The following is a 14221-nucleotide window of genomic DNA, read 5'->3' as shown; positions in this document are numbered from 1 at the left end:
GTTCTGATACTTGCTCATAGGAGGGCCAAGCACACTGACATAATATTTAACGTGGTTTGGCAAAACCGCCTACATCCACGGGAGAAGTCAATATATTTAGAGATAGAGAAAGAATAAAAACATATACACAGATGAGGAGGATTACACCCTCTCATACTCAACTCTCAACTCTTTTTGCTGCACTTGCAGCTCTCTTTTCCTCTCTACTCTCTTCACATTTTCATAATTCTCTTCACTCACATTTTGCTTTTTAACACATGCCTCTATTTATAGGCATTCATGGAGGCTCTTCTTCAACAAAGGTGGTTGCCAACTCCAGCTCTTCTTCAACAATGGTGGCTGCCAACCTTTGACATCTTGGATAAGTACACATGATTGGTGCAATAGTCAATGGTTGTTGCATATTAATGGCAACCAACCTAACATGGCGGGCTACTGCGACTCAGGTGACTTATGATAATAGGGCCATCATTATTGATGGCAAGCACATAGTTCTTGTGTCTGGATCAATCCATTACCCTAGAAGCACTAATCAGGCAATATTTTATATTCTGATCTTGATAGTTTTTCAACATATTAATAATTCTCTGATTCTGATAAACATTTAGCTTATGTTTATATTTTGATTTATATATATAGATGTGGCCGGATTTGATGAAGAAATCAAGGGAAGGTGGGCTAGATGCCATTGAAACTTATGTTTTTTGGAATGCTCATGAACCTGCTCGTCGGCAATATGATTTTAGTGGCAACCTAGACCTTGTAAGGTTTCTTAAAGCAATCCAAGATGAAGGACTTTATGCTGTTCTTCGTATTGGACCGTATGTTTGTGCTGAATGGAATTATGGGTATGAGATGAGGATGGTTTTTTTTTTGTTTTTATTATTATGTTTTTATTTTTCGCTTAATTCTAATGTATTTTTCATTGAGCAGTGGCTTTCCTGTGTGGCTGCATAATATGCCTGGTATTCAGATGAGAGCTGATAATCATGTTTTCAAGGTAATATATATAATTAATTAATTAATTTTATACCATCTTCATCATATTAATTCAATTTGTTATTATTTACTGTTTAATAATTAATTTATTTAAATTAATTCAGTTTTTTTTTTTCACTACAGAATGAGATGCAAAACTTCACTACGTTGATTGTTGACATGGTGAAACGAGAAAACCTTTTTGCATCACAAGGAGGTCCTGTTATTCTTGCTCAGGTATATTATAAATATATTTCATATAATTTTTGTTTCATAACAATATTGTAATATTCAATATTGATTAGCGTTGAGTTATATATTGCATGCATAGAAATTGTGGCAAAAAATAAAATAAAATAAAATAAAATAATCATAGTTATTTGTTTGATTAGTGTTGTGTGTATGCGAAATTTATATATATGAAAAAATATTCAAACTATAAATTTATTATTATTATTATTATTATTATTATTATTTTGAATTTTTGCTACATGTCATATACATGGTAAGTGTTTTTGTCAAAATATTAATTATTTAAAATAAAAATGGATATAGATTGAGAACGAATATGGCGATGTCATGTCATCTTATGGAGATGAAGGGAAGGCATACATGAATTGGTGCGCGAACATGGCTCAATCTCTTGACATTGGAGTTCCATGGCTCATGTGCCGGCAGGACGATGCTCCAGAACCAATGGTATGGTATATATTATTATTTTTTTTCATGATTTTATCTTTTTGATTAATCCTACAAAAATGTAATATCTTAATGTTAGTTTGTGATTTATTTTTTTAATAATGATTTTCTTTTTTTGACTAGTCTTAGTAATTTTAATTTTACTACAAAAAATTATCTGTGATTGATTTTTGCATTAATCTTATGAAAATGTAGTATTTTATTTATTAACATTAGTAATTTTAATTTTACTATAAAAATTGATATTTTTAAATAATTATTGTTAGCACGTCAGAGCTGGTTTTTGTAATCATGATTTTATTTTTTTTATTAATATTAGTGATTTTAATTTTAATATAAATATTAATATCTTAATTTCATTTTGTGATTAATTTTTGTAATTACTGTGAACAGATCAGTACATGCAATGGTTGGTATTGTGATCAATACCAGCCTAGGAGATCAAATATTCCTAAAATGTGGACTGAGAATTGGACTGGCTGGTAATTCATGTGTTTTTATTTATATATTATTTACATAATATTAATTAAAACTCCATATAAATTAATATATTATTTAATTATAATTTTCAAAATTACTTTTTTCAAGGTATAAGAATTGGGGTGGTAAAGATCCACACAGGACTGCTGAGGATCTTGCTTTTGCTGTAGCAAGATTTTATCAGATGGGAGGCACTTTCCAAAACTATTATATGGTTAGTTTATGCTTTAAATCTTTTATTTTCACAATTTTATTTAATAATAACTATATTTTCTCAAATTAACTTATTTTTTTGTAACACTAGTTTTATACTATGCTATTTTAGTACCATGGTGGAACTAATTTTGGTCGATCAGCGGGGGGTCCATACATTACTACATCCTATGATTATGACGCACCCCTCGATGAATATGTTAACAACTTATTTAAGAATTATTTTATTGATTTTACTACAAAGTTTGAGATCATACTCTTATATGTTTTTATAGTTATATTTTTTAATATAATTCTTAACAGGAAACCTGAACCAGCCAAAATGGGGGCATTTGAAGCAACTTCATGACCTATTGCATTCCATGGAGGATATTCTTACAACAGGGAACGTTTCCTCTGTCGATTTGGGTGATGATTCTGTTTGGGTAATTTTTTTTTGTTAATTATTTAATACTTATTTTTAATATTATTTTTATTTTTGTTAATCATTTAATACTTGATTTTGCTTTAATATTGCATCTTTTTTTTTAGGGCACTATATATTCAAAAGAAGGTGGATCAAGCTGTTTTTTGGCCAATGTAGACCAAGGGAGTGATAAAAGAATCAATTTCCAAGGCGTAAATTATACAGTACCGGCATGGTCTGTTAGTATACTTCCAGATTGTCTAAATGTGTCTTACAACACAGCCAAGGTAAATATAATTTATAGTTTATTTTAATATTTTTATCAAAATTTTATAAGTTATTAATTTATTTATCAAAACTCTATAAGTTGTATATCAATATTATTAGTTATCAGCTCAAACATATATCACTATTATTAGTTATTATTATATTTTTTATATCAAATTTATAGTTTATTACAATATTTTTATTAAATCTTATATATTACCAGGTATCTACTCAAACATCAGTGATGGTCAAGAAAGCAAACGTCGCTGAAGATGAGCCCATTTCTCTTAAATGGTCATGGAGACCTGAAATGGACGATAGGACTATACTTCTTGCAAAGGGAGATGTCACCGTTAATCAGATTCTTGACCAAAAAGAGGCGGCGAATGATTTGAGTGATTATTTATTCTACATGACAAGGTTATTTTTCGATGTTTATTTATTATTTTTTTGTTTGAATACATTATTTATTATATTATTGGAGATTTATTTGGTTAATTTTTTTTCATTTAATAGTGTTAATCTTAAAAAAGATGATCCAGTCTGGAGTTATAATATGACACTCCGGGTTAAAAGTAGCGGCCAAATTCTTCATGCCTTTGTTAATGGAGAACTTATTGGTAAGAAAAAAGAAAAATCTTGGATATTAACTCTTATTTGTTTTTATATATTTTAAATTTTAATTACAATGTGGATAAATTTATTTATCATATGGTGATAGGTTCTCAGTGGTCTAAGAATGGCGGTGAGAATTTTGTTTTTGAGCAAAACGTGAAATTGAATCATAAGAAAAACACAATTAGCCTGCTCAGCGCTACAGTTGGTTTCACGGTACAAATCAATCCTTATTTTTAATAATCTTTTAGTAAGTATTGTTAATTAGTGCTTAATTAATGTTTTCTTTTCAATAAATTTGAAGAACTATGGAGCCAATTTTGATCTGGCACCATCTGGGATTACTGGTCCAGTCGAACTGATTGGCTACCATGGTGATGATGAGATAGTTGTCAAGGATTTATCATCACAAAAATGGTCATACAAGATTGGATTGGAAGGTCTGAATCAAGAACTCTACAGCAGTCAGTCTCTTAAGTGGCAAGAAGATAGCTTCCCTGTAAACAGGACCTTAACTTGGTACAAGGTAAATTAAATTAATTAATTTTAATGCATTAGACGTGCAAGTTATTGTTTCTGTTGCGTTTCAAAACCTTAATGTATTATACATAATGCATGTTTATTTGTGTAATATATTGTGTTTGAAATTGCGATTGAACCATAGTTTAAAACACGGAATTTGTGGTGACATATTATAAATTATTTTTCATTTTTGTAGACTGTGTTCAAAGCTCCTTTGGGAACAGATCCTGTTGTGGTAGATTTACTTGGAATGGGAAAAGGTCTAGCTTGGGTTAATGGTAACAGCATTGGACGATATTGGCCGAGTTTCATAGCTGAGGGTGATTGCAATCTTGAACCATGTGATTATCGAGGTTCATACGATAGCAACAAATGTCTCTCTAACTGTGGCCATCCAACTCAAAGATGGTGATCATTTTTTTCCCTTCGAAGAACTATTTTCTGAGGATAATTTTGCTATTGCTTTAACGTTCCAGTTGATGTCTTTGTCAGGTATCATGTCCCAAGATCATTCCTCAATGACAATGGCGATAACTCATTGGTCTTGTTTGAAGAGTTTGGTGGAAACCCTTCATCGGTTAATTTCCAAGCTATTGCTATTGGATCAGCATGCATCAGTGCTGAGGAGAACAGGAAGATCGAGCTCTCATGCCAGGGAAGACCGATTTCTGCTGTTAAATTTGCTAGCTTCGGTAATCCACAAGGGGCTTGTGGATCTTTTGTGAAGGGATACTGTGAGGGATCAAAGGATGCATTATCTGTTGTCGAAAAGGTAAAGTGTTTATCTTTTGTTTCTACTTTATTTTATTATTCTTTGCAACCAGTTAATTTTTCATTTTTGTTCTTCTTCACAGGCATGTGTTGGCCAGGAGTCGTGCACCATTGATGTTTCCGAAGCTACATTTGGCTCGACTACCTGTGGTGATGATGTTATCAAGACCCTTTCTGTGGAGGCTATTTGTTAGGGCTTTTTTACTTTCTTTCGTTATTAGTTCTCTCTATTAGACAACGATTTTTTTTTTTTTTAATTTTAGGCACTTTGCCATGGATTATTTTTCAGTTTTTTAATTCTCAAAAAGTTGGGACAATTTGGATTTTTTTTATTTATGTGGGGGTGTCCGGGCCAGTTTGCGCATACCACGATTAATCCCCACGGCCCACTGAATACCCTGCAAACCCAGTAGGCATGTAAAGCACCGCGGGAGTGACAGGCGTGCACGCCAGGGCTCGAATCCAGGTGCAGTAGAAAGAAACAAGCCCCTTCCACCGCTAAACCAAGCACTAAAATGCGACAATTTGGATTTCTTCTTCTCACAGGAACTCACACTAAAACTATCCCCGAGATACTATTTTCATCCTTGTAACCAAATACGTATCTGTCTCCTGTCCTCGAATACTAATCAAATGCAACTTAACAAATAAAGACAGGTTACGGTTGGTTATGAGCTGTCTAATGTACCTAAGATGGTGCAATAGAAGATTTCGAAGCCTGTAGTTGAGATGCCGTATGGTGCTTTAGCTGCATCATTGTTGAAATTGCTCTCTTAGTTAGATGGGTGTAGCTCGAGTTGTGTGCTTCTATCTGGGAAGCATCCTGTACTTTTGTTTCCATAAGCAATGTTTCTACTATCAAAAAACGTTCCTTGGGTTTGGGATCATCCATGGAACTTAATGTCTTTCTCTTGGCTCGATGTAACTTACCATCAAACAAAAGAAATGGTCCCGGGGTTCATTTCTACAGTCCTTGAGTCCATTTCAATGACTATTATCAGTTGCTTTGGCAACAGGCAACTTATTATATTGAATCTTGCTGTGACAACGGCTTGGTGTTGGTGGCATTATTGTTTGGACTGATGTGGCGTCTGATTACTCTTTTGTAGAGTGTATGTACTGTGACTTTTCTCATTGCACAAGCTCCAGTGGAGCTTTTATAGAAATCAACTGGGGGTTTTCAGAGCAAAAACATTCATTATCAGAGTTGGAATGCAGGAGATAAGGCAATTACGGTAAGCAAGGAATAAATAAACTTGTCAAATTATAGAGAAGGACCGAACAAGTTTTTTTTCATATTAAGTGAAATTACAGGAGGGCAAGTGTACTGGCAATTATGCAAAGAAAGCTAGAAAGCGTGTTATTAGATTAAATTATCTAAATTGGGAATCAATACAGCAGTGAGAAACAATAATGTAACTAGTTTCATTATGGCACAGACAAGCTCGTGATGAAGAATTGATCATCACTGAGAATCCACATCAAACCAGAAATAAACAAAAGTTCGAGCATAAATGACTCGAACTTGCTGCAATGTCAGGTCCCCACTTGTCAGAACAGCTTTGGCACCTCCTTCAATCCTGGTTTGGGAAACAGAAACTCTATTACCTTTGGTTTTCACTGCGGAAGACACCACCTCATTCCCCCCTGCTGTACTGATGATGGGGCACGAGAGATAGTCCAAAGGGCTTGCCTCACATTGAAGTATGCAACTGTCAATGGTTAGCCTTCCACTTTTGTGAAGCAAGCAGCAACCAAGCTCTGCCTTCACTGTTAGGTTTGCTAGTTTGCATGTAGATATGAACTCCAGTGCACTGCATAAAGAATTGAACAGGATATACCAAATTTTGTGACTTAGGATGGTTACATTTTGAGGTGTCCACTCTAAACTGTTCGACAACAAAATCCCAGGCAAGGAAAGTAGCTAACATTAAAATCAAAAGAGACATTAATAAGGAGCCAGACGATCAGGCATCACAGTTGCATAAAATATTGTGGGCATGTAACCTTACTCTTGTCATATTAGTTGATTTGAAGAGATTTTCTCATTATAATCATACAAAGAAATACACAAGAAGTCGAGCGTGTTTTAGTGATTGTCTGATGTGCATTAGTGCATCGCTAAGCAATATGGATGCCATACCAATGATACAAGCATAAATTCTGAGGACAGGAAAGACATCCTTTAATTTCAATATTAGCAAATTGAGATCCAAAAGCACTGACGCTCCGCATAATTTATGTGGAGAGAACTCTAGTCAGATCACCATCCAACAATATGATGTGGAGAAAAAAATAAAATCTCAACACACCTGTCTGACCCTCGAGAACATAAGAGAGTTGTTTCATCAGGAAGCTCACCACCACCAATCTGAACAAAGTAAATTGTGATAGAAGATGCAGAATCTGGAAAAATTTATCTACTACATAAGTTCACTATTCAATTCCCTAGTAATAAACCGAAGATGCCAGCCACTTGTAGTTTGAATAGGTTTTATCAAAAAGTGCACATGACTATTATCAAAAACAAAGCACGTCCCCATCCCAAGTGCTGAAAACAACATCATGGTCAAAATACTGGTTCACACATTGTCGCTTTACATGACTATGATACATGAAGCTTGACTTCTTCATGTAGTAAAATCTAGAATCGTTGAAAGAGAAAAAAGAAATAACCTACAATGGATCTGCATTGTACAATTCACCAAGGTGATGCCAGTTGAATTTTGAGCATTAGGTTGACATAAACTGTGTGCTGATGTGCACCTGAATAAGAGCCATCATATGTTGACAGCACCTACATGTAGCTGGTTCAATTAATGGGGCAAACTATAAGCAGTCGGTCAACGATGGGGCAAAACATGAAGCACAGATGCTCCAACAAGGATTGTGTATCAGGCAAGTACGGTTGAATCAATGCTATCCCTATCCTACAAGTATTGTGCATTGTGTACTGACTACAAAAAAAGACTCAAATGTAAAAAAAAAAATGGTTAAGGTTTGTTAAATAGAAAGAAAAAGCTCCTAATTAAAAAAAGGACTCCTGAAGCAATGTAACCTCAGTCATGGTTATTCCAGCCCAGACTAGAGGTCAAGTAGTTGGATCCTTAGTCAAGATCCAATGTAGGAGATATTGACAGCTAGAGGATTCCACCAACGAGTCCACTTGTGAGGTATTTATTAATAATAGGCTATAGTTAAAGATAGAATAACATCACCAGGTATAAAATCATCAGCACATACCAGGCAAAGAGGTTTGTTTATTTGAATATTAGAGGCAAGATGCCTCCCACCTGCTGCAATTAGAATGGTGTCACCGGGCCTAAAGGAACAATAATCATGATTAGATTTTGTTTCCCTCTATTCTTCCTGAAAAATATATGTAGAAAATGTCACCATACATACCTAGCAGCAGAGACAGCCTTCTCAATGCTGGGGAAAACTCCAGGCTCTGATAAATCTTTGGCAGATTGTTCTACTCGGAGCCATAAGCGAGGATGACATGCCAAGTAACACCATCTGTGGCAAACGAGGGCGGTGTTATACCGATCTGCAAACTCAATAGCAATTCATGACACAGACTGCTCAAAATTATGCCACACAAGTGTCAAGGGTGTAAATTTATCACGAATTATCATATTGCTGTTTTCCACTTAAGATAAAAAAAAATTACTTGCCTAACATAATAAACACTCAAACAATAACAGAAATATATGCTAGCCACCAAAAAACACTAAAACAATAACAGAAAAATATGCTAGCAACCAAAATACAAATATAGGACATTCTTGCACTAAAAGGTTATTACAAATGCCCCCCCCCCCCCCCAGCTGTATCACCACTGAGCCAAATGTAGTCACCAAAAATAATCGTTGAGATTTATGCAGCCACTGCAAATAAATTTTTAACTTAACATCCTCATTTTCCCCAGTAAATTGTGTTTGCAATTTCCAATCGAATCTTCTTCAGTTGGTGAACCTTACATAAGCAATGCAAAAGTTATATAAATTAACAAGGTTCACTCGCATAATTCATGCTGATTCCCTCTCTCTAATCTGCAATTTATCAACCAAATGAATTAAATTTCATACTCTTCCAATTCCCAAAAGAACACAAACTCCAACGACTAAGCATAAAAAATGGTCAACTTAACAAAATCTAGGCAAAAATAAACTAAAGATCAAGACTTTTCACAAAACTACACCAATATCTTAAGACCCCAGATGTCAAAAACAGCTGAAAACTCAATCTTCCATGGATCTATCAACAAATTCCGAGAATAGGGTTTTATACTATAAGGCCGAATACACCTGACTAAACCAAAGTATAGCAAAAAGTTTCAACTTTTTATTCAATTAAGGTTCACACAGCACGTGCAAGCAGAGAGAGACATAAAAATAAAGGTGAAAAAGAAAAGGATACAGACCTGGAATTGGGGATAAGAAGCTGAAGATGTGCATAAGGCAACCATCATCAAGATTGTTTATGGGGCAAAAAGATGATGATAATGGCTTTTTATTCTTCTTTTTTTGCTTGCCTTGCTCCTCCATGAAACCCACCTCTCTCTTACTCTCTCTCCCTGTGTTGCTCTCTGTATTTCTCGAAATTTTTAATGGTGGTGAAAATGATGCTGGTGGTGGTTGCAAGTAAATGGCAGATTTTTGTTGCGTGACATGGATGACATGTCGTCTAATGTAGTTAAGTCTTTGAGGAAGTTGTCTTTCGTCCATAAACTCTCGTCCCCTACGGTTAAAAGCAGAAAATAAGGTTCCTTTTACGTATGATTACGTTTTAAAAGAGTATTTTTCTTGAAAGAAATATAAATGGATTATTTTTTAGTGTTTTTTTATAATTAATATATTTATGTCAAAAATATAAAATAATTATTTTAATATATTTAAAAAATCAAATTTAACGTTTAAATCATAGTTACAGGGAATTAATCCCACGGATTAACTCCATTTTTTTTATATTAAAAATACTAGCATAAATCAATCTAAATTTTTAATTAGCCTTTAATTTTTTAAAAACCTAATATAAACAAGGTTTTAAGTTGAGATACCACACCTTGCCTGGTTTAATAACAATGCCAGGTTGGATCATGTATCTACGGAGTGGGCCCATATTGTAATCCAAGAAATAAATCATCCCAATGACTTAAATGGGCCTATAAAGCCTTTACGCTTCAAACAGAGCACACTCTCCTCCTGTTAAAAACAGACACAAGCAACGTGAGGCGGTCAGTCTGAGAGATAGAGGAGAGCGACAGAGAGTAACAGAACTTGACAATGGCAGCAACCACAGAGACGTTTAACGGCAACTGCGCTTCCGTCCACGGCGTTCTCGACCGCGATCGATGCCTGACGGATTTTGTGGACGAAGGGTCAGCACAGAGCTACAGATACTACATTTCTCGAAGGACAGTTTTGGAAATGCTCAAAGACCGTGGTTATGACGTGCTTGACTCAGAACTCAATCGCTCGCTCACTGAGTTCCGTTCCGTTTTTGGAAATAGCCCTGACCTTGATAGCCTCCGCTTCTCTGTTTCTCTCCGCTCCAATCCGCATAAGAAGGTGTGCTTATTGTTATCGTTGTTGTTGTTGGTGGTGGTCGTGGTGTTGGTGCTGCCGCTCTTATCATTTCTATTATTTTATTGAGTATTTCCATCGCTTTTATGATGTGGGGTTTTACAATAATAATAATAAAGTATTTTTTATAATTTATATTTGTTTATTTTCATGGGGTTTTTGCGTAGAGGACAGAGGAGTTGTTGTAATGTGGCAACTTTTTATTGCATTATTTTATACTATTTATAAAGTTAATGCCTTTTGATTTGGTTTCTAAGTAGACTTTTTAAAATCTTGTGTTTTCATTATGTTTTGATTCGTTAAAGGACAAGACCCTTTTTGAAGAGAAAAAGGAAATGAATAGGTATTTTGCTAAAAAATGGGCTGTTGCATATGCACGCCAAATGGTGTTTTGATGATTTGTTGCATTTTTATGACTTATCCTTGGGGTAATCACCCTTTTTGTTGGGCACGCTACTTGGTTGATTGTGACAGGTTTTGGGGGGGGCAAACATGTTAGTGCAGGTTATACAGAAATGATGAAGAAATGGATTTCGAATTGAATTTTGTGGATCAAAACCTGAGTTGGCCTTTTATTTTCTTAAAAATCTCATGCTTGGAGTACCATGTGAAGGTGGAATTATGAGACAGGAGCAGCCCTTGTTTAAGTACTTTCTATTAGGCAAAATTTGTATGGAAATCCTGGTCATAGTTTTCTTGAACTGTTCTGCAGACCCTGGTGATGTTCTTGGGAACTGATGAAATTAAAACAGCAAATATTAGGACTGTTTATGGTCAGATTCTTAACAATGAGAGTGTACATGGGCTCATACTCATCTTGCAAAGCAAAATGAACCACTTTGCCAAGAAAGAGCTGGAGAAGTTTCCATTCAAAGTGGAGGTTTTTCAAGTATGTTCCCCTGTTGCTGAAATAATTTTTCATACTGCAGTCTGTTGTAAGGGCATCAGTAAAAAGTTAGAGCGCTCAGGGATTTAAGGAATGATATTAATTTCTGGCTGCTAGAGGCCATGCTAGTCACTCTTCAATCATGTCTGTTATGCTAGTGGTACTCCTATGTCCTTGCAATTTTTCTATGCTCTTTAGCCACCAAAGTTAGGGAAATTGTCAACTGACTAGCGTTTCCTCTTTATATAGCTTATAGTCCTTTTAGAATTTAGCTTATGTTTAAAAAGGTTTTGCATTCGAATTTTTGACAATCACTTGATGGTTTCTTTGCATTCAGATCACCGACCTGCTGGTGAACATCACCAAGCATGTTCTGCAGCCACAGATGGATATACTGACTGCTGAGCAGAAGCAACAGGCTCTGAACAAATACAAGTTGGAAGATAAACAGGTATTATGTAGTTATAAGATGACATGCCAAAAAAGTGAATGGCATGTAAAGGGACATACTTTCGATATCAACATCCTTATGTGGATTTACCCAGACATGCATTGCATTTCACATTTATAGGTCTCCCTGTTCCCTGAAATTATTACCTCAATTATACTTTTAGTTCCACAAGATTTATTTTTGTTGGAATCTAGTTACTCATAAAGGTAACCTTCCAAAGCAGATTGTTTTTGTAGAGCTTTTCATTACAAATTTAGGGTAACGCGTGAAGCCTGGTATGGTGTAGGGCATGTAGGCTATGCCCATACCTGAAAACAGTTTCTTTAAACTTCTGTTTAGAAGTATAAATTTGAAGTTACAAGCAACATTTACTTGGTTTTCTCTTGAGAATTAGAAGGTTGAAATTCTGCTACAGGTGTACTGTCTAGCATGTTCCGATTCCATTGGTTTTGTGGCAAAGGTATCTGTTAAATGATTGATCAAGCTAAAGCACGTTATCTGACTTTTTTTTATTTGCCTTTTCCTTTCAGCTCCCAAGAATGCTAGAATCTGATGCTATTGTGCAATACTATGGACTGCAGAAGGGGCAGATGGTGAAAATTACATACAGCGGTGAAATTGTTGATCACCTGGTAACTTATCGCTGTGTTACTTGATGTGTTCTTTGATGGTGTTGGTTTTATCCATAGAAAAAGGGGAAAAAAAATCTTTTTTGCATCAGTGATAATCTAAAATACATTAAATCAGATATAATACCCGAATATGATGTAGATTTTGTTTAGCATGTTGTATTTAATTTGTTATCATGCATACAACGACTGTGGAACTGAGTTGCAAAACTGAACGCTATACAGGTTCAAATGGTGTAAAAATTCCGAAACTCATTTATCCAGAACTGAAAGAAAACATTGTTATGTTGACTTGTGTTTGAACTCTTTGCATTCTACCATTCTCTACTGATTGGCATAGGTCCCGGCTTGCTCTCAAAAGACTGGGTGCTGTGCATGTGGCCTGGATTATAGCTTGATGTTTGTAATCACCTTTGCATTAGCGTGGTCATAAAATTGGAGCCTTGTCCATGCTATGTGCTGAACCTTTGAGTTAATTAACTAGGGTGGTTAACTTTGAACTTTTCTCATTGAATTCATTGGTTATCTAAATCAAGTCAATGGAAGAAATATATATCATTGACTAGATCTGCGCCGGTTTGGCATTTAAAAAAAAAAAAATACATGGACGATGACAATATTGTTTTAAAGAAACAAGAAAAACTTGATATTTTATTTATAAACTTGAACGGATGTAATACGACGTAGCTTAATAATTTGATTTAAACTTTGCAATAATTAACTGAAACAAATGAACTATTAATATCATATTCATATCATATTCGGAATAAGATGGAAAAAAAGGATTATTGAAAATTCATTGTTACTTCATTGTGGATGTTGCCCTTCACAAAAAAGTTTGTTGAGACTATTTATAACTGACTGCAAAAATATTTGGACAATGATATGAGAAAAAGTCTCTAAAACAATTTTTTATAAAACCAATTTGAACAAAACAAAATAAAATGGTCATTGGTTTGACCATTCACTTTTATTTAATTCAAGAATAAAATTTGTTTTAAAAAATAAATTTAATAAAAAACAACAAATAAAAAAGACTTAGGATAATTCAATTAAATAAGAAAAATGATAAAACCATGGTAATATAAAGCATGAAAAAAATAGCTCAATCTCAAATTAAATAAATATTAGAGGATAAATTTAAAAAAAAATAGCATAAAAAAAAAACCTAAAGCAATACTCGGCAAACTTCATAAAGTTGGGTTAATTTTCAAAACTTACAACTTATAAATTCTTAGACACGAATTTAACTAAGAAGCTAAATCCTAACAAATACAATGTTTATGAATGAAACTATATAAAAATAGCAATGTTGAGAGTTTTGCAAAGAAAAAAAAACAATAATAAAAAAATGAAGATGAAATATATTAAAAAAAATAAGAAGGGTGAAATAAAAAAATACAACTCTAAAATTTATCTTAGATTACAAAAAAAAATGAAATAAAAGATGGGGACCAAATTTGACAAGGTAAAAAATTGAATGATGATAAAATTGAAACAAAAATCTAATTCAATAAATTATCTTTTAAAAATTAATAACAAAAGAAATAAGGACTAAAAACAAAGAAAGAGAAGTTTAGGGATTGATTTGAAAAATCAAAGGTAGGGAGCAAACACTAAGAAAAAGAGAATAATAATAATAAAAAAAACTAACAATGTAAAATTAGAGTTCTTATTAACGTTTGTGTTGCATATCCATAAAGAAGATATTGAGAC

At 34.1% G+C, this 14221-nt stretch overlaps 3 protein-coding genes across 3 annotated transcripts; 2 read left to right on the top strand and 1 right to left on the bottom strand.

Annotated features, from left to right (window-relative positions):
• Positions 1-440: 440 nt before the first annotated feature.
• Positions 441-5215, top strand: LOC105108086 (beta-galactosidase 7-like). The gene is made up of 17 exons (XM_011002241.1): positions 441-446; positions 640-848; positions 934-1000; positions 1123-1215; positions 1534-1677; positions 2071-2159; positions 2266-2371; positions 2483-2570; positions 2674-2795; positions 2902-3063; positions 3267-3463; positions 3560-3663; positions 3765-3874; positions 3963-4184; positions 4377-4588; positions 4673-4952; positions 5035-5215. The coding sequence occupies exons 2-17, from the start codon at positions 640-642 to the stop codon at positions 5143-5145; spliced, it is 2316 nt and encodes a 771-aa protein (XP_011000543.1). The 5' UTR covers positions 441-446; the 3' UTR covers positions 5146-5215.
• A 1049-nt stretch (positions 5216-6264) lies between these two features.
• On the bottom strand, positions 6265-9615 carry LOC105108085 (F-box protein SKIP5-like). The gene is made up of 5 exons (XM_011002240.1): positions 9378-9615; positions 8357-8501; positions 8195-8273; positions 7264-7322; positions 6265-6765 (listed from the first exon to the last, which is right to left on the bottom strand). The coding sequence occupies exons 1-5, from the start codon at positions 9499-9501 to the stop codon at positions 6417-6419; spliced, it is 756 nt and encodes a 251-aa protein (XP_011000542.1). The 5' UTR covers positions 9502-9615; the 3' UTR covers positions 6265-6416.
• A 526-nt stretch (positions 9616-10141) lies between these two features.
• LOC105108084 (DNA-directed RNA polymerase V subunit 5C-like) lies at positions 10142-12795 on the top strand. The gene is made up of 4 exons (XM_011002239.1): positions 10142-10524; positions 11252-11428; positions 11763-11876; positions 12407-12795. The coding sequence occupies exons 1-4, from the start codon at positions 10240-10242 to the stop codon at positions 12530-12532; spliced, it is 702 nt and encodes a 233-aa protein (XP_011000541.1). The 5' UTR covers positions 10142-10239; the 3' UTR covers positions 12533-12795.
• Positions 12796-14221: the final 1426 nt, after the last annotated feature.

This window comes from Populus euphratica, unplaced genomic scaffold (genome assembly GCF_000495115.2).
Source record: "Populus euphratica unplaced genomic scaffold, PopEup_1.0 scaffold182.1, whole genome shotgun sequence".
NCBI lineage: Eukaryota > Viridiplantae > Streptophyta > Magnoliopsida > Malpighiales > Salicaceae > Populus > Populus euphratica.
This window is presented reverse-complemented; position numbering and strand designations above follow the sequence as displayed.

What these genes read in the sequence shown, in the direction of transcription:
- LOC105108085 (XM_011002240.1), bottom strand. Translation starts at nt 9,501, where the DNA reads ATGGAGGAGCAAGGCAAGCAAAAAAAGAAGAATAAAAAGCCATTATCA. An exon ending in CTTCTTATCCCCAATTCCAG is followed by an intron (nt 8,502 to 9,377) that starts GTCTGTATCCTT and finishes TTGAGTTTGCAG; the next exon opens with ATCGGTATAACACCGCCCTC. An exon ending in AAGGCTGTCTCTGCTGCTAG is followed by an intron (nt 8,274 to 8,356) that starts GTATGTATGGTG and finishes TTGTTCCTTTAG; the next exon opens with GCCCGGTGACACCATTCTAA.
- LOC105108084 (XM_011002239.1), top strand. Translation starts at nt 10,240, where the DNA reads ATGGCAGCAACCACAGAGACGTTTAACGGCAACTGCGCTTCCGTCCAC. An exon ending in GCTCCAATCCGCATAAGAAG is followed by an intron (nt 10,525 to 11,251) that starts GTGTGCTTATTG and finishes ACTGTTCTGCAG; the next exon opens with ACCCTGGTGATGTTCTTGGG. An exon ending in TCAAAGTGGAGGTTTTTCAA is followed by an intron (nt 11,429 to 11,762) that starts GTATGTTCCCCT and finishes CTTTGCATTCAG; the next exon opens with ATCACCGACCTGCTGGTGAA.
- LOC105108086 (XM_011002241.1), top strand. Translation starts at nt 640, where the DNA reads ATGTGGCCGGATTTGATGAAGAAATCAAGGGAAGGTGGGCTAGATGCC. An exon ending in GTCCTGTTATTCTTGCTCAG is followed by an intron (nt 1,216 to 1,533) that starts GTATATTATAAA and finishes AAATGGATATAG; the next exon opens with ATTGAGAACGAATATGGCGA. An exon ending in CATTATCTGTTGTCGAAAAG is followed by an intron (nt 4,953 to 5,034) that starts GTAAAGTGTTTA and finishes TCTTCTTCACAG; the next exon opens with GCATGTGTTGGCCAGGAGTC.